The sequence below is a fragment of the Vulpes vulpes genome, chromosome 8, assembly GCF_048418805.1.
Source record: "Vulpes vulpes isolate BD-2025 chromosome 8, VulVul3, whole genome shotgun sequence".
Classification (NCBI taxonomy): Eukaryota; Metazoa; Chordata; class Mammalia; order Carnivora; family Canidae; genus Vulpes; species Vulpes vulpes.
The window spans coordinates 91,847,570-91,875,042 of NC_132787.1; the positions used below are offsets into that span (position 1 = coordinate 91,847,570).

A 27,473-nucleotide genomic window follows, 5' to 3' on the forward strand; every position below is an offset into this window, starting at 1 on the left:
AATAAGAATAGAAGCAAAGACCTGTCCAATAATTGTTTTGTTTTGTTCTTTGTGATAAGTCATGAATACCTGTCAATCCACATACTGATTGACGAGTAACCACTGACTTCTGATTGTACTTTATCACTTACCAAGTACTTTCACATCTGTTACCCAACTCACCATTCTTACCCAAAGCCTATGAGGTTTGTGGGTATTGTCTTCCATTTGACAGATAAGAAAACTGAAGTCCAGGGGCTGGTGCCCTAGATTTCATAGCAAATAGGGTGGCACAGTGTGTCCTAGTATTCAGACTCCCTGACATGCCCAGTGCTCTTTACATCATCCCGCTATGGAACTTGGGAGGTGGCCTTTCCCACGAGCATTCCAGCGGTTAGTCTCTCTCTGGGGTGCTAGGGATCCTGACAACCTCTGCCGAGCACACAATTAACATTCTAACCACTCATCTCAGAGGCCCCCATAAGATGCCTCAGACAGAAGCATCATCAGCAGAGATCTGCCTGTTTTAGCTCGCAGAGAAAGGAATGGTGCTCTGAGCTTTCCCGATGGTTCCTGAGTCAGTGAAGGTGCAGATACCAAGTGCTGCTTCTCTCCAAGGTACCCTCCTGCCTGAACCCAGGAGAAAGCTGTAGCACAGGGATGCCAGTGGAATTAAGAGTTGGGTGTTCAAATATCACCTCTGCCATTTACTGGCTCCATAATCTTGAGTGAGTCAGTTCATCTATCTGAATATTAGTTTTCTTTTATGTCAAGTGGGGATCATACTTGTTATCTCTTATGGCTCTTATGGTGATTAAATAGGATGATTAATTTAAAAAGGACCTAGCTCAGCCTCAGACACATGACGAGTCACATCTGAGACTCCTGTCTCCTGCGGCATGTGAGAGATTAGCTGGCAGTAGCAGAGCAGAGCCTGTCTGGCTTCTCTCTGAAATCATACCTGATGGTATCTTCTCAGACAAGTGGTTGGCTGGGCCTGGCTGTCTCCACTCTGGCTTTTCAGATCAACACTTAATGAAGTACTGGGGTACTTCTTGTCTTGTACCCCAGTGGCTCCTGGAACAGGAAAGAGTGAGCCTCTGAACATCTAAGCTGGGTCTATAAACTAACATGGTCCCTGTAATGAGCTTGGCTATTAATTGTCATGGCAGCTGACCTGCCTCTAATACCTGGAATCAAGACCCTAATCAAATTGGGAAATTATGGGATGCCTGGGTGGCTCAACAGTTGAGCAATTGCCTTTGGCTCAGGGTGTGATCCCAGCCCAGGCTCCTGCATCAGGCTCCCCACGGAGAGTCTACTTCTCCCTCTGCCTGTGTCTCTGCCTCTCTCTGTCTGTCTCTCATGAATAAATAAATAAAATCTTAAAAACAAAATTGGGAAATTATTCATAAAGAACATAGTCAATGTAGGAGCAGATACATGTCCTTAATTATGAGACTCCAGGCTTAGACTAATCCATTTCTGGGACTCAGTTTCCTAATCTGTAAAGCAAAGTGGATTGGAGCTGATGATTGGCTGAGGTCGCCTTAGTTATGCTGTGATTTATATCAGTCTCTCAAGAGTCAAACCATGGCCCTGGAGCTCCCCACCCTGTTTCTTCCACCCCCACGGGGCCGCTGCTTGCCTTTTCGTCACACTGGACTTATTTAGAACCAGTAGGACCAAACCCAATCCTGTCCGCAGGCCCCACCCACCTATCTTTTGCCTTGAGGGATCACAAAGGCAGCATTAACCCGGGCATCTAAGAACTCCAGAGAACTTTTCTTGGGGACCAGAACCCCTGTATTCCCAGCCCTTGCTTAGTATCCCTCAGCCTGAAGGGGGCCTGGGGATTTGAGGCATTCCTGTCCTCCCTGCCCTCCGTAAGTGATAGAACAGAGAGATCTGAGGAAAAGGAGGTATCCTCTGAAAAATGGTGAAAAATTAAAAGCAAAAGCAAAAAAAACAAAAAAAACTCTGTTTCTAAGCAAAGAATTGAAGTCCTGCATGACGAATTTCAGAGTGAGGGGATAAAGCGGACAACATGGGTTGAGACTAGGCAGAAAGTGGGGGGTGAGACATTGCACCTGGATTGGGGCTCACCCACAGATGTCGAGCCAGGACCAGCCCCCTCTTCTAGCACAAGACAGGCTCTGTCAGGCAGGCTTGGCTGATAGTGTTGGGCTAGGCAAGTGGGCAAGACTTGGCAAGTCACCAGAAAGGCAAATTCAGTTGTCATTCAGACCACGTCTGTGCTGGGTCTCAGCGGGACTAGCAGAAAAACGTAGGGGCAGTGGACAAATGGAATGGGGTGATAATGGACAATCAGACATCATCCAGAATTCTCTGCATGGAGCCCAGGACCCAGCCAGAAGGAGAAATCCTGAAGCAGACTTGCACGTCCAAGGAGGATATTTCCCCTGAAGGTGGAAGAGCAAGACAAACAGAGAGAAATCTGTCCTGGGAATCATGTCATGGGGGCTGGGAAGAGGCTTAGAACTTGGGGGTGCTAATAGTCTTGGCCGATACATTGGATTCCAGGCCTGACTGGCAGCTCAAATTCTGCCTGACAGTGTCCAAATGGGTTTCTTGAATCCAGAATTTTGAATGAGAAGAGTGTGGGACTAGGTATGAGTAGCTGGAGAAGCTGGAGGTTGAGCAAAGAATTGTTTTGAATCAAAGGTCTGTGTCCTTACTTAAAAAATCACCAAGTTGGGGGCCTAGATGGCTCAGTCAGTTGACCATCAAATCTTAAAAAAAACAAAAAAACAAAAAAACAAAAAAAAAAAACCCACTTCACCATAAAACTCACGGGACGCCTGGGTGGCTCAGCAGTTGGGTATGTGCCTTCAGCCCAGGGCGTGATCCTGGAGTTCTGGGATCAAGTCCCACATCAGTCTCTCTGTATGGAGCCTACTTCTCCCTCTGCCTATGTGTCTGCCTCTCTCTCTCTCTGTGTCTCTCCTGAATAAATAAACAAAATCTTTCTAAAAAAAAAAAAAAGTCACCAAGAAACAAAATAATTAAAAAAACACATGAAAGGGGTATGTTGTGAAAAGAGAGATCAGACCTCCAAAGTCCACCTTATTCTATAGAGAACATAAAATAAATGGGGAGGCTCAGTTTTATATCTATGATTATAGCAAATTTTAAAAATGATGATAATGCCTATGACACTAATAAAAGTTGTTCCATTATTTATTGCTGGCAGTAATTTAAGTGGTATAATCTATTAGAAAGGTAACTTGGCAGTATGTCTTAAGATAGACAAAATGTTGATGATCCTTCATCAGATCCTGAAATTTCCTTCTAAGAAAGTCATCTAAAAAAACAAAAAAATTGTATGTACAAGGGTGTACATACAATTTTTTTACAAGGGTGTTTATTGTAAACAATGTACACAACCAAAATATCTTCTAATAGGAGTTAATTAAATATATTTAAATTATCCACCATAAATATTATGCAATCATTAAATTTATAGTCATAAACCTTATGGAAGTAACAGCAAATTCTGGAGGGATTTGATAAAATGGAAATAGCAGGACATGAGCTTATATTTATACCATGTCTATGATGTGCATTTGGAAAAAGTTGGAAAAACAGGAGAAATAAAAGAAGCTGATTAGGTAAGGGATATGTGAAATTTTTTCTAATTTTATCTTATTTCTGAAGTTTTTTGATATTCATATTTTTTTTCTAAAAGAAAAGACAAAAATAATGTCCCCAGGGAGGTTCCTGGTTGGCTTAGTCTGTAAAGCATGCAGCTCTTGATCTTGGTCCTGAGCTCAAGCCCCACATTGGGCATAGATCTCACTTAAAAAAAAAATAAATAAATAAAAAATAAATAAATGTGTCCCTAGAATCCCTTAATACACTCTTAGATATTTAATACAGTCCTCCTGAGATAACAAATTCCATAAATTTATGACCTTCTATAAACAGTAGAACCTCTCTTTATTTGTCCTAGTAGCCCAAAGTATAAGCTCTTCTCTGTGTACCAGGGTTAATCGGAAAAGTGTGGGTCATTCCTTTTCACACCTATTTTATTTTATTTTTTTTTTTGGTTAAGTGAGCTCTATGCCCAACCTGGCTCGAACTCACAATCCTGAGATCAAGAGTCCCATGCTCTGTGGATTGAGTCAGCCAGGCGCCCCCACACCTGTTTTGATCGTATAGTTTCCAGGTCTATCCTCTTAACCTTTCTTTGTCTTTGTACGCTGAAGAATCCTATTTTTTAATAGCCCTTGGATGGTTTTAGCCGTCCTTCTCTGGATCTCTCTCCTGCACGTCCCCAGAGACGCAGCGAGGCAACTACACACAGTACTCCAGATTCAGCTGCATCACCATTTTATATTAGGGTCGAATGATTTTTGTTTTGTTTCCAAAAAGCCTTCATGATGGTGCCTGGCCAGATGCGGGTGGCTTTTTTAGCTCTGACAGCGTATTAAGCCAATGTCTTCTGGGAACAATAAAGAATTACTCCCCCACCCCTTCTTTTTCTTTTTCTTTCTCTCTCTCTCTCTCTCTCTCTCTCTCTCGTTTTAGCTTATAACTGACTGCTCACAGCTCTCATTTAATAAATAGAGCTAGGATTACTTTTTCCCAGAATGTAAAACTGTAACTGAAGCTCATCTGACATTTTTTGTCAGCTCAGGCGGCCTAGAAATTGTCTCGAACATTACCATTATGAGGATCTGGCGGTGTCTGTGGAGCTGGGTATCTGGCCAGTGCTCTCTTTCTTGCATGATTTCTAATGGAGATCAGTCCTGTTCTTTCCTATCTGAATATTTTTCCATCCAGAGAGATGCCTGTGTGCCTCTGTTTCCTTTCCCTAATCCACTCCCCTCCCTCATCTAACTCGACTAACCTCTGATGTAGAACCAAGCCAGGAGCATTTTAACCTCCAAAGTGCTGGCCTTGGGCTTCCCCAAGTACTGGAATAACCATGGAGATTAGGCTGACACGATTTCCTCCTGCTGGAAACGTGTGGCTTTGCTTTTAGCAGGTTCTGCTTCCTAAAACATTGAACAGAAAGAATGTCTGGAGTAGACGGGCTTTGAAGCCAGGCCCACCTGGGCCTGGATTCTCCATTTAAATTTCGCGGCCATGATGTGACCTTGGATGGATTAATTACCCTGTCTGAGCTTTCGTGAGGAAAATGATGGTGCTAGTGGGATGCCCCTTAAAGCATGTCACACAGGCCACCTGGGGATCTCATTACAAAGCAGTTTCAGATTCACTAGGTCTGTGTAGGGCCTGAGATCTTGCCTTTCTTTTTTTTTTCCTTAAGATTTTATTTATTTATTTGAGAGAGAGAGCACGCGTGAAAGAGCAGAAGTGGGGGAGGGAAGGGCAGAGGGAGACGGGGAAGCCAACTCCCCGCTAAGCAGGGGGCCTGACTCGGAACTCAATCCCAGGACCCCAACTGAGATCATGACCTGAGCCTGAAGGCAGAAGCTTAATGGGCTGAGTCACTCAGGCGTCCCTGAGATCCTGCACTTCTAATGAGTATCCAATACTGATTCTGGGGGACCTCAAAAAGCAGTGATTCCGTAATAAGAACCTTTGAAAATTTTAATGTGGACCTTATCATGGGCTCCCTGGGCCTTTTCAGTCTGATTGGCAGTAGGGTGTAGCCTGGGCACTGGGCTGAGTAAAAGCTCCCAGGGTGATTCTAATATACATCCAAGTTTGAGACCCACTTAAAGAGTTGTTAGAAGTAAATGTGAGAGGTGTCCGGGTGGCTCAGTCGGTTGAGTATCTGCCTTCAGCTCAGATCATGATCCCAGGGTCTTAGGATGGGGCCCCTGGGGATGCTTCTCCCTCTGCCTGCTGCTCTGCCTACTTGTGCTCTCTCTCTCTCTGTGTCAAATAAATAAAATCTTAAAAAAAAAAAAAAAAAAAAAAAAAGTAAACGTGAAACACTTAACCTGCAAAGAAGACAATGGTTTTCTTCCTCCTGAGTCCTCAGCCTGTTCTCGCTCCACCCCAGTCCCAGTCCTTCAATCAGTCAGGAAAACCAGGGCATGAGCAGTTGCCCTGTGCCGTCCTTTTAAGACTCTTCCCTGGAGCACCTGGCGGGGGAGTTCTCACAGCCAGTCCTGAGGGGAAGGGCCCAAGCTAATAATGCTATGTGGCCTGGCAGTGGGAGTTTTAAAAGCTCCCCAGTAATGCTAATACAGCAACCAAGTTTGAGAAGTAGGGTCTTTATGCGGTGCCAGAGTGAAGAACACCGGAATGACATAAAGCACCAAGGGGAAGTGCAAGGACTCCGGGCTGAAGTGTCCCAGAATAGGAAACCAGGCCAGACACCAGGTCCCCCAAGGTCTCGTGACCTGGTAGGTTGAGGGATCGGTTGTCCGTGGCCCCAGCAGGAGGGGCTTTCCTCCAAGTATGAGAGAGCTGCTGCTTTGGTTCCTGCCTCCCTCTTCACACCCTCCCCTTCCTCCTCCCAGGTTTCTCAGGTGCTCAGACCTGCTGCTCTGCCCTTTGTCCTGCAACAGTGAGTGTGTTGGTCAGTTGAAGGAGGAGAAACTTAGATAAAGGATTAGTTCTATTCTGCATAAGAGAGCCCAGGAAAAGGACTTGGACCCCACTCTGGGGCTACTCCAGGGATTCATTTCAGCTTATCAAACATTTATTGAGCACTTACTGTGTGCCAAGCACTGTGCTAAGCCATGGGACCCTGAGATCGGAGTAGGACATGATTCCTGCCCTGAAGGAGCTCATAGGGGAGACAAGATGTAAGCAATAATGGTCCATGATGGGAAAATAATAGGAATGTGCCCTGGTTCTTGAGGAGGCCCAAAGGAGGAAAGGTACAGATTTGAGGGAATCAGAGAACCCATCCCAAGATGCTCAAGCTGGGTCTTGCAGGCTAAGGAATGGTTTTCTAGGTAGATGTGGAGTGGGAAAAGAAGCCCAGTGTTGTGAAAAGGCACAGCACATGCCAGAAGCTGCTATTCTTTTGGCAGGGCTGGGGTGCAGAGCACATGTGGGGAGTAAGCAGTAAGAGGAGGCTGGGAGGCTGGACCAGGCCACAGGGTATGGCACTGCTGCAGACTTTGGGTTCTATCCTGCAAGGGATGGAGGTCTGTTGAATACTTTGTAAGCAGGGGAGAGGCACATTCTGACTTGTGTTTCTGGTAAATGCCCCCAGGTGGCATGTGGAGATAGATGAATGGAAGGGGAAGCTGAGGCAGGAGGGAGCTGATGACAAGAATTCAGGTGAATCATGAGGATCTCAGTGAGGTCAGCAGGTGCCATGTGGATGGAAAGGTGGGAATGATATGAGCCCTAACAAGAAGGCAGACTTGATGGGATTGATGCCTGGCCCAAGGAAGGGGAGACATGAGATGCATGCAGGGTGAGGCCTGGGATGCAGGAGGTAAGGTGCATAGGGCACAATATGTAAGGAATCATTCACTCAAAGGACAGTTCGGGTGCTGGCCTTGAGTGAGAAGGAAGAGTCTAGAATGAGTTCAGGCTTGTGATATGGGGGTGAGCTGGATGGTGAGACCATAACCCGGAGCAAGGCCTGGGGGAGGCACAAGCACAGCAGGTGGCAGTGGTGTGGCCAGTGAGGACAGGCAGCTGTCAAGGGCCCTTGGCTCTGCAGCAGCTCTGCCCTTGGCCTCTGAGGCAGTGAGGGCCGCTCTGACTGGCCTGTTTTGCTCAGTGTCCAAGGGCATCCTCGCACGGCCCAACCTTTGACTGTCCTGCTCTGTCCCCAGTGATGGGGCTCTCCCAGATAGCACAGGGGCCCCCTGCCCCCACATTGTACAGCACCCCCTGCTTTGACAGCCCTCAAGCAGGTCAGCTGGTTCCACTGGGAAAAATTCTACTGGGGAGGCAGCCAGTATCTTCTGGTGGCTCAAGGTGATTTCAACCTTCCGGGAAGCCTGCAATGAAATCAGAGGACAGCTGGAGTTCCCTGGGGCAGCACCCTCTGATTAGCAAGAGTGAAAATGCATTTTATGTAGTCACAATTTACCCAGCTTATACAAATCCATTACTGGTTAAGCCCCATATTCAACTAGCCCCTATGGCGTGTCTGTGCCAAGCACTGGGCTGAGGGCTTTCACGCAGCATAGGGGCTCGCAGGGCGGGACCAGGGGTGGTGGGTTCAGATCTCACTCTTTGTTAACCAGCTGTAGGACCTTACACCAGTTACTCTCAATTTCTTCATTTGTTAAGAGGGAAGAGTAATAGTAGCTTTCTCTTAGGGTGAGGATGGAGATAGTGTTGGCCTTGCCCTTGCATTTAGTGCAACCCAGATCTTTCTGGCTATCTCCAAAGTTCACACTGTTTCTGGGACCTCATATTGCCCCTTAGTCCTACAGTCTTCTCCCTTTGGCTTGTCTTCTGCTTTGCATGTCAGCTGGAGATGACACCTGTGTTGAGAGCCTTCTTGGGTTGGGGGCCAGTTAGCTAAAGAGTTGGTCTGCCTGGTGACCATATCTCTGCTCCCCACTCTTGAACACTAGGAGCTGAGTGCTAGGATTCAAAAGCCTCCTGCACACCCCTCCTAGGCATGGTGAACCAACCTTCCATCTGTATCCAAAGCAAACAGATCAGTTGCCTATATTCCCCATGGGATGCCCTCTCTTTGCCTCACCTAATGAATGGTCTTATCGACAATGAGAGCCTCGGGCTGGAGCCCAGGAGGCTGGAGGGGAAACTTTGTCCTCAGGGAGGGCCATGAGGCCCCATCAGTGGTACATTTTTTGTCCACTCCTGGAAGGACCACAGAGCAGGGAAGCCAAACATCTCAAGCTGGCGGCCATACTTTGAAAAGCCCATCCCTTAACCCTTCCGTGTCCCCAGGCCATGGAGAGCAAGCTGCTTATTGGAGGCAGGAACATCATGGATCATACCAATGAGCAGCAGAAGATGTTGGAACTGAAGAGGCAAGAGATTGCCGAGCAGGTAGGGCTGGGGGCTTCCGGTCTCGTGGGAGTGCATGGCCTTGATGTCTAGTCTGGAGGGCACAGGGCAGTGAGCCATCATGGATTCAAGCTCCCTGGAATCCAGTGCTAAGAATCTAAGACATACAGCCCTGGATCCCAGGGGTCCACCAGCCCAGGAGTGGGCCAGGGGCGCTGCCAGCTGATGGGTGAGAGAAATGGTGGCTCTCCATGGTGTCAGCCCCTACAGAGCGCCTGGTATTAGTCCTTGGGCATTCCACAAGGGTGTCAGTTCTTTGCCAACGGTATGATTATGTCCTAATCTTCAAGAATCACAATTTGTTCGTCCTACCAGTCATCTGTGATACCACATGGGGAGAGGGTGAGGCTGCTGGGAAGTCAGGATGATGGGAATCTATGTCGGCTTGACACTCCCACAATGTGCCAGCTGTTAGGGCTGGGGTCTCCATCCACAGGGGGCAGTGCCTGGCAAAGACATGGCCATATGAGCTAAGAAGGTCCAGAGAGGCTCCAGGGGCCATGGGGTATAGGACACTCTCTTCTTCTTCCCAGCATCTGTAGCCACAGTGGAGTGAGATCCCATGATAGGCAGAGTGAACTTGTCCCCTGAGCTCCCTTGGCCCTCCCCAGTACACACTGCACCACTGAGCCCCTGTGCCTTGCCTCGGCCTAGAAACGCCGTGAACGGGAAATGCAGCAGGAGATGATGCTCCGCGATGAGGAGACCATGGAGCTCCGGGGTACCTACACGTCCCTGCAGCAGGAGGTGGAGGTCAAAACCAAGAAACTCAAGAAGGTGAGATGATGTGGCGGGGCAGGGAAGGTGAGATGACGTGGCGGGGCAGCCTCATGGGGCCTGGATTCTGGGACGAACCTGGAGAACCCAGAGGGTTGCTGAACCCAGAGCAGACCAGGCAGAGGCCCAGCCACATGGCAGTTTCCAGGGACAGATTACCTCTTGGTGGGTCAGGAGCAGGACAGCAAGCTCTGTGCCCTCCACACCCCCATTTTTAAGAGCCCCTGGAGAGACAGGAGTAGGATAGGTCACCTTCCAAAGTGGCTCGGGCCCCCATCCCTCTCTGAGCCTTGCACCAGCAGTTCTGTACTTGGGTCCTGATTCTGACTCTTCCTGTCGCTAGCTGTGTAACTGTGAGCAACCACGTGCCTGAGTTACCTCTTCTCTAGAAAGAGGGTGTTGGGACTAAAGATCTCTCAGGTCCCTTTCAGTGTGAACAGGCCAGAGTGCTGACAGCAGCAGAGAGGGGGCAGGTAACTGGCCCCCCAGCGTAGGACGGACAGGGGGGCAGGAGGGAGATTCAGACTGGGTGGGCCTCTCCCCCTGGACTCAGCTGCTGGAGCCTGAGCCTGCAGAGTGGGGAGCCAGGCTGAGGGACAGGGGCCTCCCCGCCATGCTGTTGCCTCTGAGCAGTGCCTGTCCCCGTGCAGCTCTACGCCAAGCTGCAGGCTGTGAAGGCAGAGATCCAGGACCAGCATGACGAGTACATCCGTGTGCGGCAGGACCTGGAGGAGGCGCAGAATGAGCAGACTCGGGAGCTCAAGCTCAAGTAGGCCCCCCCCCCCCACTCCTGGTCCTCACTGCCATCCCTCACTACCTGGCCAATCCCTGGGGGACTTACTTCCTTCCTTCAGGCCTCATTCCACCCATCTACTCCCTGAGGTGTCCATGTCCCTTAGAAATAGAATGTGTCTGTTTCCTTCTCCTTCCTCTGTTCTGCTGTAATGATGAATCCTCCAAGGTGCATGCTGGGGGCTGGGTGCAGCCAAGAGTAACCCCTAAGGCCCTGAGTCTACCGTCTTTGCACTGGAAGCAGTGATTTCAAGTTCTGGGATTGCTGTAGGGACCCTCTCTTCCAACTTTTTGGTTTTCCCATCACCTCTGCTCCCTCTGCCTCTTTGCTTCTTGCTTCAACCTTCAACGCATATGGTCGTGTGGTCCGTCACCCCCCAGTTCCCATCTCTGCCTCATTCCTGCTCCCAGGTACCTGATCATCGAGAACTTCATCCCCCCCGAGGAGAAGAACAAGATCATGAACCGCCTTTTCCTGGACTGTGAGGAGGAGCAGTGGAAGTTCCAGCCACTCGTGCCCGCTGGAGTGTGAGTCTCTCGCCACCTGGTCTGGGCCCTGCGCACCTGCCAGCCCACCCCAGGTTGGAGGGTGGCCAGGGGCCTGCGGGGAGTCAGAGGTTTCTGTGGATTTGGAGACAGGTACGGAAGATGTGGATGGAGATGGGCTTCTCAGGAGCTGACATAGGTCTTCGTGAAAGAAGGGTGTTCTCCCCAAAATGAAGTGTCTCAGGTGCCCTTGGGGGACCTACGGAGGGGAAGAGCACTCAGCATTTTGGCAACCCCAGTAAATGATCAACGTTTGGTCCCTCTGGTGAATATTCATTTGTCGGGTGCCAAACCCAGCAACAATAGTTCATATTGCCTGACTGTGTTGGGCTCTGTATACAGGACCCTACGGACAGAGGGTATCAGACGCAGCCAGCGCACGGTGCAGTCAGGAACGCAGGGAAGCGATCGGCCTGGGGGAAATGACGGACGTTGGCCCGGTCTTTATAACCTCGCACAGCTCAGCATTGAGCTGGTGATTGAGCATTGGTGGTGATTCAGCATTTCCACCTGTTTCCATAGAGCCTCGTGCGTGGGTATAGTTTGCATCCACTGGCTGGGCGTGTAGCTCCCTCTGCTGGTGGCCACGGAGAATGAGACGATACTCAAACCCAGCAGAGGGACTGCCTCCATCAGCGGAACCGCTGCCCCTGAATTGAAAAATCTGGCTACAGAGGTGTCCAGGAGGCTGGATACCAAAGCACTTCCCTGGAGCTTCTTTGCTCTCTCTATCTTAGGAATATTAAGGCCGAGATAGTGCAAGGTTCTCCCCAAAGCTGAGTGGGTCTATGGCTTCTCCCTGGAGCATCAGATGCCTACTTAGTCAAAAGGCTGACCCTGCCCAAGCTGACACTATGTAAGTGGCAAGTTCATGAGTAGAGGACTTTTCAATGATGTCACTTTGAACTTTAGTAAAAGCTTCCAGGTGATTCTGCAAGGGAAGCCAGGCTTGAAAGCCATTATTCTAGTGCCCTCTGCTGGAGGGAGATGCTGGTGAGGCTTCTGGTCTGTTAAGGTTATTGATTTTGTACTCAGAAAAGTTCTTCAATTGAAATTGTGTGAGGGTTCCTGGCTGGCTCAGCCGGTAGAGTGTGTGACTCTTGACCTTGACCTTGATATTGGGGTGGTGGGTCCGAGCCCCATGTTGGGTATAGAGATTACTTAAAAAAAATTTTTTTAGGGCAGCCCAGGTGGCTGAGCAGTTTAGCGCCACCTTCAGCCCAGGGCCTGATCCTGGAAACCTAGGATCATGTCCCACATCAGGCTTCCGGCATAGAGCCTGCTTCTCCCTCTGCCTGTGTCTCTGCCTCTCTCTCTCTCTGTATGTCTCTCATGAATGAATAATAAAATCTTTAAAAATATTTTTTTTTAAAGATTTTATTTATTTATTTGAGAGCGCACAGGTGGGGTGAGGGGCAGAGGGAGAGAGAGAGAGGAAGCAGACTCCCTGCTGAATTCAGAGCTCAGTCCCAGGACCCTGAAATCATGACCTGAGCTGAAGTCAGCCACATAACACACTGAGCCAACCAGGTGCCCCCCCAAAATAATTTTTTTAAAGATTTTATTTATTTATTCATCAGAGACACACAGAGAGAGGCAGAGACACAGGGAGAGAGAGAAGCAGGCTCCATGCAAGAAGCCTGATGTGGGACTTGATCCCAGAACTCTGGGATCACACCCTGAACCAAAGGCAGATACTCAACTGCTGAGCCACCCAGGCATCCCAAAAATAAAATTTTTGAAAAAAAAAACAGCAACAAAATTTTGCAGGTGGAGGAATTTCTTTACATTAGATAGAGATGGGATGAGAGGCTCTAAGAAGGCATGTGTTTTTTTAACTTTTTATTTTGAAAAATAAGCATTTCAAGAACAGTGCAAAGAATTCCCATATACCCTTCTTCAAAACTCACTGGATATTGATGTTTTGCCACACCCTGCTTTTTTTTTTTTTATTCATGAGAGACAGAGAGAGAGAGGCAGGCTCCATGCAGGGAGCCTGACGTGGGACTCAATCCTGGGTCTCCAGGATCAGGCCCTGGGCTGAAGGTGGCACCAAACCACTGAGCCACCTGGGCTGCCCTACCACACCCTGCTTTATTAATTCCCCATCGCCTAACCATTTGAGATTAAGTTGCAGATATTTTGATCCTTTACCTGCATTTTCTAAGAATGAGGACATTCTCTTCCATAGCTATAATACAATGATCAAATTCAGAAAATCTTATATAGACACAGTACTATTATATAGGCAATATTCAGGTTGAGTCAGTTATCCCAATAGTGTCCCTGAGGGCAACTTCCCTCCTCTTGACCTGAGTTGGTGCATGGCATTTAAAGGCAATGCCTCATGGTTCTCCTTTAATCTGGAACTGAGAAGGGATCTTTTTTTTTTTGAGAAGGGATCTTGATTGGAGATTTGTAGTTTCGTGCTTCAGTTTATCCATTTCTCTGAATAGTTGGCATACACCAAAAAATCATTCACAGATTTTTAAAATTAAAACAGGTGGGGCACCTAGGTGGTTGGTTGGTTAAGCAGCTGCCTTCAGCTCAGGTCATGATCTCAGGGTCCTGGGATCAAGCCCCAAGTAGGGCTCTTCACTCAGCAGGGAATCTGCTTCTCCCTCTGCTGCTCTCTCTCTCTCAAATAAATAAATAAATAAAATCTTTTAAAAAGAAATAAATGGGGCAGCCCAGGTGGCTCAGTGCTTTGGCGCCACCTTCCGCCCAGGGCGTGGTCCTGGAAACCTGGGATCGAGTCCCACATCGGGCTCCCTGCATGGAGCCTGCTTCTCCCTCTGCCTATGTCTTTGCCTCTTTCTGTGTGTGTCCTCATGAATAAATAAATAAAATCTTAAAAAAAAGAAATAAATGAAATTCAATAAAATTAAAACAGCTATCTTAAAATAGTACTTTAAATCATTTTTAAGAATAAGAATCATAACTATTAAAAAGAAAGAAATCCTCCAAAATCGAGATAGGAATCTTTGCTTACTGCTTCACTGTTGACTTTCCTAGCCCCTCGTCTCCTGTCTCTTCTGCTTTAAAGGTGAATCTGTACCCTTGACATGCTCTTCGTGTGCCTTGGAAAACCCCCGGCAATGGTTGTGGGCAGGGCATGAGAGCTTAGTTGCCTGTGAGGCTTTTCCCACATCTTCTCTCCCATTAAGTCTTACTCCTCCCTCCAATCCATCTTTCTAAAGGAAGGTAATGCAAAGAAAGTTTCAGTGTTTTCCTTGCCACCAGAAAGCCTGAAAACTGATAATTTTTCAAAAACTTCTCACTGGGGCTTACCTAGTAGTATTTTCTTTTCCAGAACTTTCTGGTAAGAATCAATTCCTACATATGCAACTTGAACAGAGTTGCCCCTCAGCCTGCATGGAGGTGTTTTGTTCTGTTTTGTTTTGTTTCAGAGAGAGAGGGATAGCATGCAAGGGGCAGAGGGAGAGAGAGAGAGAGAGAGAATCTTAAGCAGGCTCCAGGCCCCATGCAGAGCCCTTATACAGGGCTTGGTCTTAACAACCATGAGATCCTGACCTGAGCTGAAACCAAGAGCCACCCAGGTGCCCTGCCGGGCAATTCTTGAAATACGTCCATATCCTTATTTTGGAAGGCTACCCCTTTTTTTTCCTCTGCTATCTCTGTGACACAACTAGTTGATACACAGGCCTTATACCATCACAAACAATTTTTGTATTAAAATCACTTTGAAAATCCATTTTTGTGGGGCACCTGGTTGGCTCAGTAGGTTAAGTGTCTGTCTTTGGCTCAGGTCATGATCCTGGGGTTGAGCCCCACACTGGGCTCCCTACTTAGCCTATCTGCTCCTCCCCCTCACCCCCCACTCTTGCTCTCTGTCTCTGAAATAAATAAATAAAATCTTATTAAGAGAAAGACCAGTTTGCAACCAGCCCCAGCAAAAACTACTCTACAAATATAACCTTTTATTTTTAGTTTCTCATAATAGTCTTTATTTTTCATTATATTTAGACAAAATTGTCTTCTAGGGGTTAATATTTGACAATGTCTATAGCCATTGGTCTATAGTTCACAACATTCTTTTTGTAACTTTAGCCTTTGGCCCTTTGCCAGCCACCCTAGATTCTTTTTTTTTAAATATTTATTTATTTATTATTTATGATAGACATAGAGAGAGAGAGAGACAGAGACACAGGAGGAGGGAGAAGCAGGCTCCATGCCAGGAGCTCGACGCGGGACTCGATCCCAGGACTCCAGGATCGCACCCTGGGCCAAAGGCAGGCGCCAAACCGCTGAGCCACCCAGGGATCCCCCCTAGATTCTTTTCAGAGGCATCGTGGTGCAGTAGAAAGACACTGGACTTTGTATTTAGAACATTCTGAATTCTAGTCCCTGCTCTGCCATTTACTTGTGGCCTGTAAAAGGATTTTGTTTTTCTTTAAGATTTGATTTATTTATTTAAGAGAGAGAGCATGAGTGGTGGGATGGGGGTTGGGGGCAGAGGGACAAGCAGATTCTCCACTGAGCATGGACCCTACTGTTGGCTCAATCCTAAGACCCTGAGATCGGGATCCCTGGGTGGCGCAGTGGTTTGGCACTTGCCTTTGGCCCAGGGCGCGATCCTGGAGACCCTGGATCGAATCCCACATCAGGCTCCCGGTGCATGGAGCCTGCTTCTCCCTCTGCCTATGTCTCTGCCTCTCTCTCTCTCTCTGTGACTATCATAAATAAATAAAAATTTAAAAAAAAAAAAAATCTAAGACCCTGAGATCATGACCTGAGCCAAAATCAAGAGTTGGCCACTTAACCGACTGAGCCACTCAGGCACCTCTGGAAAAAGTTGTTTTGTTTTTAAGATTTTATTTATTTATTCATGAAAGACACAGAGACAGAGAGAGGCAGAGACCAGGTAGAGGGAGAAGCAGGCTCCATGCAGGCAACCCGATGTGGGACTCTATCCCGGTGCTCCAGGATCACACCCTGGGCTGAAGGCCGTGCTAAACTGTTGAGCCACCTGGGCTGCCCTGGAAAGCTTTTTAACCTCACTGAACCCAAATTTCTTCACCTGTATTTTTTTTTTAAGATTTTATTTATTTGAGAGAGAGTGAGCAAGAAAGAGAGCACAAGTGGGGGAGAAGCAGAGAAAGAGAGGGAGGAACAGACTCCTCACTGAGCAGGAAGCCCGATGTGGGGCTCTGTCTTAGGACCCCGGGATCATGACCTGAGCCAAAGGCAGACACTTAACTGACTGAACCACTCAGGCACCCCACAAATTTCTTCACCTGTAATGTGGGATAGTAAATGTACCCTGCAGGATTATGGAGGTTGAAACGGGATAATGCGTGGGAGGCTCCAGGCCACAGAGGAGATGATCAATGAATGGTTGCAATCATACTAATGAGCCAATATTATAATTACAGGGATGCAAGAGAAGCCAATTTGCTTTCATCCCATAGAAGTGCCGGAAAAGGGCAGTTTGGTTTACTGTTTTTGTCTCAGATTCTTTTTTTTTTATTCAAGCTATCTCCAAGTTTAGAGAGGGAGCATTCCTTGCTCTAAATAGAATCAAGATAGATAAACTTGGGGATCCCTGGGTGGCACAGTGGTTTAGCGCCTGCCTTTGGCCCAGGGCACAATCCTGGAGACCAGGGATCGAGTCCCACGTCGGGCTCCCTGCATGGAGCCTGCTTCTCTCTCTGCCTCTCTCTCTGCCTCTCTGTGTGTGTGTCTATCATAAATAAATAAATAAATAAAATCTTTAAAAAAAAATCTTTAAAATCTTTAAAAAAAAATCTTTAAAAAAAAAAAAAGATAGATAAACTTGTTTCATTATACAGGCAAAGTTGACCCCAGTAAGAACATTCTCAGCTCTGGGTTGAGTCCCTAGCTTTATTCACAGATCTGTGACAACTGAGTTGGATCTAAAACAGGGAGAAATTCCAGCTGCCCCCAGGCAGGTAGGGCTGCTTCGAGGGAAAGAGTAGAGTAAGCAGAGGGACGCCTGGGTGCTCAGTCGGTTAAGCATCTGACTCCGGATTTCTGCTCAGGTCATGATCTCAAGGTTCTGGGATCCAGCTCACTCTACCCTCAGCAGGGAGTCTGCTCGAGGATTTTCTCTCTCCCTCTCCATCTGCTCCTCCCTCGTGCCTTCTCTCTCTAAAAAAAAAAGTAAGTAGACATACAGGAGAACGCTTCAGGGTGACCTGCGGGGACAGAGGGACCAGATCGCAGAGACAAGTCAGATTTGCTGTGGCAGATGATTGGGAAAGACCTTAAAGGAAAACTCACCCTATGATGTTGGATTCTGATTTTCAGCACCAAAGAAGAGGAAAAGAAGGAGATAACGACAGCTGATCATGAGATTGGGGTCAGCCCCTAAGACAGAGCTGAGAGATAACTTTCTAATATTAAGGGGAAAAAAATACTGGGATAGTAATAGTCATATAGAGGAGGGGTCATATGACAATTCCTAGGATCTACTGGGCAGGTAGTTATTGTGGGTCTCTGCTGGGAGGGGTGGCCACATGCAGAGGCAGGCCCCTGCTCCAGTCTGTCAGCCACAACCTGCTTTATTAAGAGGGATCAATCATGGAAAGTAGGCCTGGGGCAGAAGAGGGAATAGATGGGACGTTTGGTGTCCCAGTTACAGACTCCCCTCCCCCAACCCCTTCTTCCCGCATGCCACCCAGAATAGCCCTGGCGTCTTTATTGGGTCAGGCTGCCAATTCACAGTGATCCACACTGCTCTGCTTGCCCAACCCTGTCCCCCTGTCCTATTCCCAGGGCTCACAGCCTTCAAGACGCTCCCAGCCCCAGCCTGTTCCCAGGTTCTCTGAGAGACAGTACAGCATCCTAAAAAGAGTATTTGGGAAGGTCCAGTTCCCAGTGTCTTCCTTCATTGTTCAACCATAGGCACAAAAGGCATTTTGCTTGCCTGAGCCTGGGGCTCCTGGCCTGCCCTTGACTACACCTCCGGAGGTTGTTGCAAAATTCAAATGGGATGTGTTGACGCACCTCATACACGATAAGGGGTTATGTTACCAATTTTTGTCCTCTGCCCTTGAGCCGTCATGGAGCTGCTGCTGCACACATCCACAGCCTCGCTGCTCCCCAACCCCCTCCCCCGGCCCCCCCCCCCCCCCCCCCCCCCCCCCCCCGCCTGGGGCCACACAGCCACAGAGGGAGCTGGGGCTCCTATGATTTCATCATTCTCTGCTTTTATCCATAAAGTGAGGTCAGAAGGGACCCCCTAGGTAGGCTCTGGCCCTCTTTTATATGCTTGATAAAATGAACCACAAGAATGTCCCTTCTCCTTACTCTGCCGCAGAAGGCAGGCCTTGTTGCAGTCAGCTCCTACACTGCTTGTTCTACTAGACAAGGACAGGATGTCCTGTCTATGAATTACTCGGCCTGTTTCTTCTGTCTTCTGTCTGCCTTTTGGCTTTTTTTTTTTTTTTCATTGCTCCTTTGTATCCCTGCTTGAAATTAGCAAGATGGATTGAGACTAAATAATCATCACAGCTGCCATGTGCTGAGCCTCTGCTGTGAGCTGTGCTAAGGGCTTATCTTGCTTAATCTCAGCAGTTGTGGGTGGCAGGCAGGAGATAGCTGAGTCTCAGGTATTAAGCCACCTCCCAAGGTAACGAAGCTTTCAGGGGCAGAGCCCACATTCAAACTCAGCTATGTCTTACTCCAAAACTTGTATTATTTTGTTTTAATGGAAATACTTTCTTGATTTCTTTCCTGTCTTTGTTTTGAATAATAAAGGTTAATACCCCACACCCACCAAACTGCTGGAAATAAGAAGTCTGTCATATTGTGAGGTGGCTAGGATAGAGAGCATTGGAAGCTTTCTGTCTTTTTTTTTTTTTTTTTAAGATTTTATTTATTTATTAATGAGAGACACAGAGAGACAGAGACACAGGCAGAGGGAGAAGCAGGCTCCATGTAGGGAGCCCAATGCGGGACTCAATCCCAGGACTCCAGGATCACAGCCTAGGCTGAAGGCAGGCACCAAACCGCTGAACCACCCAGGGGGTCCCTCATTGAAAGCTTTCATAGGTATGACCATTTTGAAAAGCAATTTGGCAATATCTAGTAAAGTGGAAAATGCATATACGCTCCCATGGAACCATTCCATTCCTGGGTATATACTCCAGGGGAACTGTTGAATATGTACTTGAAGATACCTGTACAGAAATGTTCACAGTCGGGGCACCTGGGTGGTTCTGTCAGTTAAGTATCTGCCTTCAGCTCAAGTCATGATCCCCAGGTCCTGGGATCAAGCCCCACATTAGGCTCCCTACTCCTTGGGGAGTCTGCTCCTTCTTCTCCCTCTCCTAAAGCTTATGCGCTCTCTCTCACTCACTCTTTCAAATAAATAAATTAAATATTGTAAAAAACAAACAAAAAAGGAATCAACCTAGATGTCCATCAACAAGAGAATATTATATATTTATACACATATATATGATGTTATATCGCAACCTTTAAGATAGTCAATATAAGTAAACTTTAATAATCTGATCTAGATATGCATGGATAAATCTAAAAAAAAAAAAATGTTTGTTGGGGATCCCTGGGTGGCTCAGTGGTTTAGTGCCTGCCTTCAGCCCAGGGTGTGATCCTGGGATCCTGGGGTCCTGGGATTGAGTCCCACATTGGGCTCCCTGCATGGAGCATACTTCTCCCTCTGCCTGTGTCTTTGCCTCTCTCTCTCTCTCTCTCTCTCTCTGTCTCTCATGAATACATAAAATCTTAAAAAAAAAAAAAAAAGGTTTGTTGAACACACAAAAATGCAGCATGTACACCCACTGTTCAGATTTTAGAAACAGGCATACAGATACCCATGTATATTGTTTATGTATATCCACATACATAAATAATGATAAAAACATGCACTGCATTGCTTAGCACCAGATTCAAGAGAGTAACTCTGGGGAGGAAGAGAGAGGAGTCTTAAAAGCTAGTCAGCTTTTTTACATTTTAGATCTTTTTTTTTTTTTTTTAGATTTTATTTATTTATTTGAGAGAGAACGCAAGAGAGCACAAGCGGGGGGGGGGGGGGGGAGCAGACAGAGGGAAAGGGAGAAGCAGGCTCCCCGCTGAGCAGGGAGCCCAATGTGCGGCTCCATCCCAGGACCCTGGGATCATGACCTGAGCCAGGGGCAGATGCTTAACCATCTGAGCCACCCAGGTGCCCCTACAGTTTATTTCTTAAAAAAAGATTTAGAGTAAGCATAACAAAATGTTACACAGATGATTTGACAAGGCCAAATGGTAGGTGTACATATATATATTATTTTCTGTACTTCACTAAATGTCCGAGATAATTAGATATAAAGTAATACATTTTTATTATAAAAAAGTTAAGGTTTTGCAGAAGGGCATAAAGATGACAAAAGTCACCTTTAATCACACCATCCAAAGACAATAACTATTTACATTTTGTTGAATACCCAGACTTTTTTCTAAGCATATACACACATCCATACACATTTCTTTAAAAACAAAACAGGGCAGCCTGGGTGGCTCAGTGGTTTAGCGCTGCCTTCAGCCCATGGCGTGATCCTGGAGACACGGGACGTTGGGCTCCCTCCATGGAGCCTGCTTCTCCCTCTGCCTGTGTCTCTGCCTCTCTCTCTGTGTGTCTCATGAATAAATAAATAAAATCTTTTTTTAAAAAAAAGTGGGGCGCCTGGGTAGCTAAGCATCCAAACTCTTGATTTTGGCTCAGGTCATGATCTCAGGGTTATGAGATCAAGCCCCACTTGGGGCTCCACTCTGGGTGTAGAGCCCGCTTGAGTTTATCTCTCTTCCTCTCTCTCTGCCCCTCCCCACCCTCCTCTCTCCCTCTCTTTAAAAGCAAAGAGAATCTTCATCCTTTTATTTGCTTTTTTTTTATTGTATCGTGGTAATCTTTTCATGTGACATGGAACTACATTATTTTAACAACTGCATCATATTCACACAGCTGACTAATACTTTGGTTCCTATCCTTGCACATCTGGGTTGTTTATAGTGCTTTACAATTGTAAGTGATTTTGCAGCAAACATCCCTGCATGTAAATGTCCCCATCTCTGATTATTTCCTTAGGGAAATTTCTAGAAGTGGGAGTTTGGGTCAAAGCATATGCACTTAAAAAAAAAAAAAAAAAAAAGCATATGCACTTTTTAAGAGCCACACCTGAGTTGTTTTTTTAAAATTAATTTTATTGACACGTAGTTCACATTATAAAATTCAACAGTAAAAGTGTATAGTTCAGTGGATGTTAGTATGTTCACAAAGTTGTATAGACACCACTGTCTAATTCCAGAACATTTTTATCACTCCAAAAAGAAAGCCCCAACCCATTAGCAGTCCCTCCTCACTCTCCCCAATGCCTCTAGCTTGGGGCAATCACCACTCTACCTTTTGTCTCTATGGATTTGCCTCTTCTAGATACTTCATATAAATGGAATCATACAATAAGTCTTTTATGTCTCTCTTTCACTTAGCAAAATATTTTCAGGGCCCATCCATATTGTAGCATTTATCAGTACTAAATTCCTTTTTACCTTTTTATTGCTGAATAATATTCCATTTTTTGAATATGACATATTTATTCATTTATTAGTTGCTGGGCATTGTTTCTACTTTTCGGCTATTAGGAATAATGCTACTATGAACGTTCATGTACAACTTTTACCTTGGCATATGTTTTTGATTCTCTTGACTATATATTGAGTAGTGGAGATGCTGGGTAATATGATAACTCTATTATTTATTAACTTTTTGAAGAACTGATAAACTCTTTCCAACTTGGCCAAACCATTCCCTCCAACAATGTATGAAAGTTCCAATTTCTCTATATCCTCACCAACATCTGTCTTCTTTGATTATAGTCATCCTAGTAGATGTGAAGTGGTATCTCATTGTGGTTTTGAGATACATTTTGGTAAAGATGTTGAACATCTTTCAAGTGCTTATTGCCCATTTGTATAATATGTTCTTTGGGGAAATGTCTATTCAGATCCTTCATCCATTTTTAAATTGGGTTGTTTGTCTTTTGATTGTTGATTTGTGAAAGTTATTTATTTTTTTTAAGATTTTTTATTTATTTATTCATGAGAGACAGAGAAGCAGGCTCCATGCAGGGAGCCCGATGTGGGACTCCATCCCAGGTCTCCAGGATCATGCCCTGAGCCGAAGGCAGATGCTCAACTGCTGAGCCACCCAGGCATCCCCTGTGAGAGTTCTTTATATATTTGAGATACAAGTCCCTTATCACATATGTGACTTACAAATAAATTCTTCCACTTTCTAGATTATCTTTGCACTTTCTTTTTTTTTTTTTTTTTAAGATTTTATTTATTTATTCACAAGAGACACACACAGAGAGAGAGGCAGAGACACAGGCAGAGGGAGAAGCAGGCTCCATGCAAGGACCCCGATGTGGGACTCAATCCCGGGACTCCAGGATCACGCCCTGGGCCAAAGGCAGGCACTAAACCACTGAGCCACCCAAGGATCCCATCTTTGGACTTTCTTTTTGATGTCCTTTGAAGCACAAACTTTTAGAAAATATTTTGTTTATTTATTTAGAGAGAGAAAGGGAGAGAGTGCAAGCAGGGGGAGGGGCAGAGGGTGAGGGAAAGAGAATCTTAAGCAGACTCCACACTGAGTGTGGAGCCCAATGAAGGGCTCAATCTTGAGACCTGAAGTTCATGACTTCAGCCAAAATCAAGAGTTGGACACTTAACCAACTAAGTAATCAGGGGCCCCAAAAGTTTTTAGTTTCAGTGAAATCCTGTTTATCTATTTTTTCTTTGGTTGCTTTAGCTTTTGATATCATATCCAAGAGACCTGATCTAGGGTCATGAAGATTTACTTCTGTCATTCTAAGAGTTTTATAGTTTTAGCTCTTACAGGTAAGCCTGTGATCTGTTTTGAGTTAATTTTTATATATGATACAAGGTAAGGATCCAACTTCATTTTTTTTTTTGCCTGTGGATATCCAATTAATTGTCTCAGTACCATTTGTTGAAGAGACTGTTCATTCCCCATTAAGTGTTCTTGGTATTCATATAGAAGATCAACTGATTGTAAATATAAAGATTTATTTCTAGACTCTCAATTCCACTCCATTGATCTATATTTCTGTCCTTATGCTAGTACCACACAGTCTTGATTACTGTAGGCTTTGTATTAAGTTCTGAAACTGGGACATGTGAGCCCTCCAACTTTGTTCTTTTTCAGGATTGTTTAGGCTATTTTGGGATCCTTGCATTTCAAGCCTGATTTTTAATCATTTTTTGTGCATGTGCTAACAAAATAAGAAGAATGCGAAAAGCAGAACCACTAATTATCAATGATTTTGCATAGTGTGTGGAATCAGCATATGAATCTGAAAGCTAAAAGAAGATTGGATTTTCTTTCTTTATTTCAGCCTTAATCAAACCTTTTTACTGTGGGGGGAAACAGTGGAAAAAACAAAAGTAAAGGAATACATGTTCCCTTGTGTTATGATAGTTTTTAGTTCTCCAGCTCTATCAGAACAATGAGAAGGAAATTCCTGTGAACCAGGGTCTGCAGAGCCTCCTGACTACTTTGAATGATACGTAATTCTTCATGATATCATTTTCTCCATCTTCAAAAGAAATCCGCTCTAATATAGTCTCTTCTCCACAGCAATAACAGCCAAATGAAGAAGCGGCCAACATCTGCCGTGGGCTACAAGAGGCCTATCAGCCAGTATGCTCGGGTTGCTATGGCAATGGGGTCCCACCCCAGGTACAGGGTAAGAAGCTGGGAAGTAGAAGGAGGGGAAGGAGCGAGAGCCCAAGGGAGGTGATGCTCATAATCTCTGCTTGCTCTACCTATCTCATCACCTTTGCTATGCCCAATATTTACTGAGCGCCTAAGAGATAAGAATCATCAGAGCCCCTGCTCATGTCTATCTGATGTTCCCACCACAGGCTGAAAACATAATGTTTCTGGAGTTGGATGTGTCCCCTCCAGCTGTCTTTGAGATGGAATTCTCTCAGGACCAAGAACAAGACCCCCGTGCACTACACATGGAGAGGCTCATGCGGTTGGACAGCTTTCTGGAAAGACCCTCTACATCTAAAGTTCGAAAGTCCAGGTCCTGGTCAGTGCCACTGTGGTCAGAGTGGGCAAGGGACTTAGGAGGCAGGGAGACTCTATGGGCCAGTTGAGGCACAGAGACTCTATGGGGTGGTTGAGGCATGGAGACCCTATGGGCTGGTTGAGGTTTTGGTTGTACCTGTGAGGCCTTAGGGAGGGTAATAACTGGGATCATCAGGGAGGGGTTCCTATAGCCACAGGATGGGGGAAAGGCAAGTCCTTGCTTTTCTGTTTCCTGCTGTCTACCAACCTTCCCACTCACCCACCTCATCCCTACCCTCTGCAGGTGTCAGAGTCCTCAGCGGCCTCCACCCTCTACCACACATGCCTCACTGGCCTCCGCTGCTCTGCGCCCTACAACAGTGCTAGACCATGAGTGACCACCTTCAGTCAGGCTGCCTACCCAAGAGCCTCCTGGGATGGGGAGCCAACCCTGGATCATCTCACCTGACGCTCAGTGTGTGCGTGTGTGTGCATGTGCGTGTGCGTATGTGTGAGGGGGTGAGAATCTGGCAGACCATGCATCTGCCTGCTTTTCTCAGCCTCCTTTATTTAATTAATGTTATTTATTTGTGGAGCTCAGCCGTGGGGGGGAGATGCCCTCGCCTGAGCCTGCCGTGGTCACTGCATAGCCTCCTTCCTTTCCTTCTGACTTAGACACCCCCATGTCAGGCCTCCAGCTCCTCCCCGTCAGCTGCTCCCAGAAGGGAAGGTAGCCAGTGCCTGAGAACAGAGTACTTTTTCTACCTGTCTCACTCTGTAATCCATCTCCTATGCTGACGGTGAGCAGTGCCAAAGCACTTTCTGGGACTAGATAAAATGCTAGCTGTCCACAAAGGACAGGAGATGTCCTGACAGTGTTGGGCCTATGCTCCCAGCAAAAAGAGCCCCGCACTCTGCTTTCTGGACCTCAGACAACCTCTTTTGGCCTCTTGGGCTCCTTTTCAAGGACTTACATGACCTCACCGACACAGCCCATGCTCTTCGGCTTTGGCAAGAACTCATGGCTTACCCAAACTCTGCTCCTGGCCACCTTCCCAACCTTTGGATGGGAACTGTGAACCGACCAGTTGCTGCCTGCTTAAGGACCTGCAAAAAACGAAACAGCAATGGAGACAACACGGACAGTCATCTAAGGAAGTCCCTTCTCTGAGTCCCTTCGTTTCTGTCCCCTCGGAGAAGTAACTTGGGTTAACAAGCGATCAAGCCAACTCCCCATTTTGGAGACACTGCTCCTTCCTGCTTTGGTCATTTTCCTTGGCAGCTGCTTGGATCCCACCCAGGTCATGGTGGGAGGAATCAATGTCATTCTCCCCGTGGCTACACAAAGGTATCGGAATCTGCTGTTTCCCCTTCGTTTAGCACAGGAGTCAGAGACCTAGGCACAATCTGCCAGCTTTGCCTATTGCTCCTGTTCCACATCGCATTTGTTGAGCACTATTTTGTTGAAAATTGATCCTTTCTCCAGCATTGTGCAAACTCTGGTCCCAAGGGAAGTACTCCGCACCTCCCTCTGTGACATCCCAAGATGTCTCCAGGTATCTCAAGTAATAAGTCAATTTCTACCAAAAGAAAAAGAAAGAGAGAGAGAGAGAGAAAGAGAGAGAGATTTTTATTGATTTACCTTTTTAAGTGTGTATTTTGGTAGAGGAGTGAAGAAGTAATCATGAAAGAAATAAGTGGTTTAGGATTTCAAAATGTCCTAAGAGTGGGAGTCTCTTGTTCCCAGAATATAAGGATTCTAGTCATTGGGAGAAAAGCATGAAACTGACTGAGCTGCTTGAATTGGATGAGTGGGAGGTGGGAGTGGGGGTAGGGGCTGATTACCTGGTTCTTCTCTTTCCATCTGGAAGTGAACGCTTCCTGCACGGTTCAAGTTGTGCTCTGAGGACCGAGCTATGGTTTGGTTTAATTCAGTGTTGCTGTCATTTCTGCCATAGTTACTGGATTGGATGGTTGGACAACTCAATTGCCATTTGCTCCTGTCCTTCAAGGAAGTAGCATTTTTCATCAGAGCCCAAGAGATTATTTGAGACTTAGGATTCAGATCAGAAGTTTGGCTGTGTCCGGGACAGGAATCATGTGTAGAAATCCCCCAGGTGGCCGGGACACAGGGCGACTCCCTGCCTACATTGAGCAGCCTTTCCCGCTGACCTTTCTTGTTTGTGGATGAACAGCACGCGTCACCCCCATTCATCACTTGGACACATCAACTCTGCATCATCTGGTCGCTTGACCCTCACAGTCTTAGAGCACAAAATACCCAATTTCACCACCCCCAGTCTGAGGGCTGGGCCCGAGGTGTGTCGGAGGAGGAGCTCCTGCCTGCGGTTTTGTGTACGTGTGTATGTGTGTGTGTGTTTGTGTGTGTGTTTACTTCCACAGAGGACACTCTACACTCGGTGTAACATATGCTGGGAACAGGGCCACTGGGGTGGTTGGATCTCTCAGTCTCTCTTCTTTCCCTTTTGATGTATCAAACATTTGATTGACAAAGTAAGGGCCTTGATGAGGACCAAATTTCCATGTCTGTTGCTATGGTCTTTATTTAGGACAACAGTTAATGCAGTGGCCCATTCTTGTCACTCTATACATATGACTATACAGGACATATGTAATATATAAATATATATAAAAAACATTACCCTCTGTCTCCTTGGCTTCAGATGAGGCCTCTCTGTTGAGCTGAAATGCACCTGCAGCTTGGTGCTGCCGGCAGCCTGCAGCCCAGCCCTGTTCAAATTAACAGTCGATAATAAAGGAATGAGTATCGTCACAGAATTGATTGCCTGACTTCTCTTCCCTTTGTTCTTCCTTATACTCGCTTCTGCATTTTCTCCTTTCTTCCTTGTTTTTCCAAGAGGGGTTTGAGAGTATTTGGAGCTCAGCTGCAGTTACCAGCATCTTGGGGAAGAACGGGTTGCTTAAAAGGGACTCATCTGTCCAGCAGGGTTGAGGCAGGTCCCAGGCTCTAGCCTGAAGTCTGTGCCAGAGCCATGGCAACAGCTGTTCATGTTCTGGGTGAAGAGTCCCCACTTGGTTAATTCTGAGCTATTAGCAGATGTCAGAACAGCCTAGATGTCCAGATTAGCTGTCAATATCATTTGACAGCTCTGCTCCCCCATTGATCAGCCAGGAGAGATGAAAGCGGGTAGTAATGTGTCCAAAGCACATAGATGTGCCTGGCATATGGTGAGCGCTGAATTAAAATAAAGACTAACGTGCCATCAGGCTCTCTTCCCAGAGCTTCTTTCCCTCCCCTTCTGATCCTGGCTATTGGTTCCCCGCAGGATGGAGTTCTTAGGGGAAATGAAAAGTAGTTGCT

At 46.5% G+C, this 27,473-nt stretch overlaps 1 protein-coding gene across 2 annotated transcripts in view; it reads left to right on the forward strand.

The window, feature by feature from the left end:
• The window catches only part of KIF3C (kinesin family member 3C), a 38,125-nt gene extending 11,196 nt beyond the window's left edge, over positions 1-26,929 (forward strand). The window contains exons 2-8 of one of the 2 annotated variants that reach the window (XM_025983977.2): positions 8,812-8,913; positions 9,586-9,708; positions 10,359-10,477; positions 10,912-11,028; positions 23,693-23,801; positions 23,980-24,152; positions 24,435-26,929. In XM_025983977.2, coding sequence (XP_025839762.1) covers positions 8,812-8,913; positions 9,586-9,708; positions 10,359-10,477; positions 10,912-11,028; positions 23,693-23,801; positions 23,980-24,152; positions 24,435-24,528 — 837 coding nt within the window. In that variant the 3' untranslated portion in view covers positions 24,529-26,929. The remainder of the gene's footprint in view (positions 1-8,811; positions 8,914-9,585; positions 9,709-10,358; positions 10,478-10,911; positions 11,029-23,692; positions 23,802-23,979; positions 24,153-24,434) is intronic. The other variant, XM_025983978.2, reaches the window with a different exon arrangement.
• Positions 26,930-27,473: the final 544 nt, after the last annotated feature.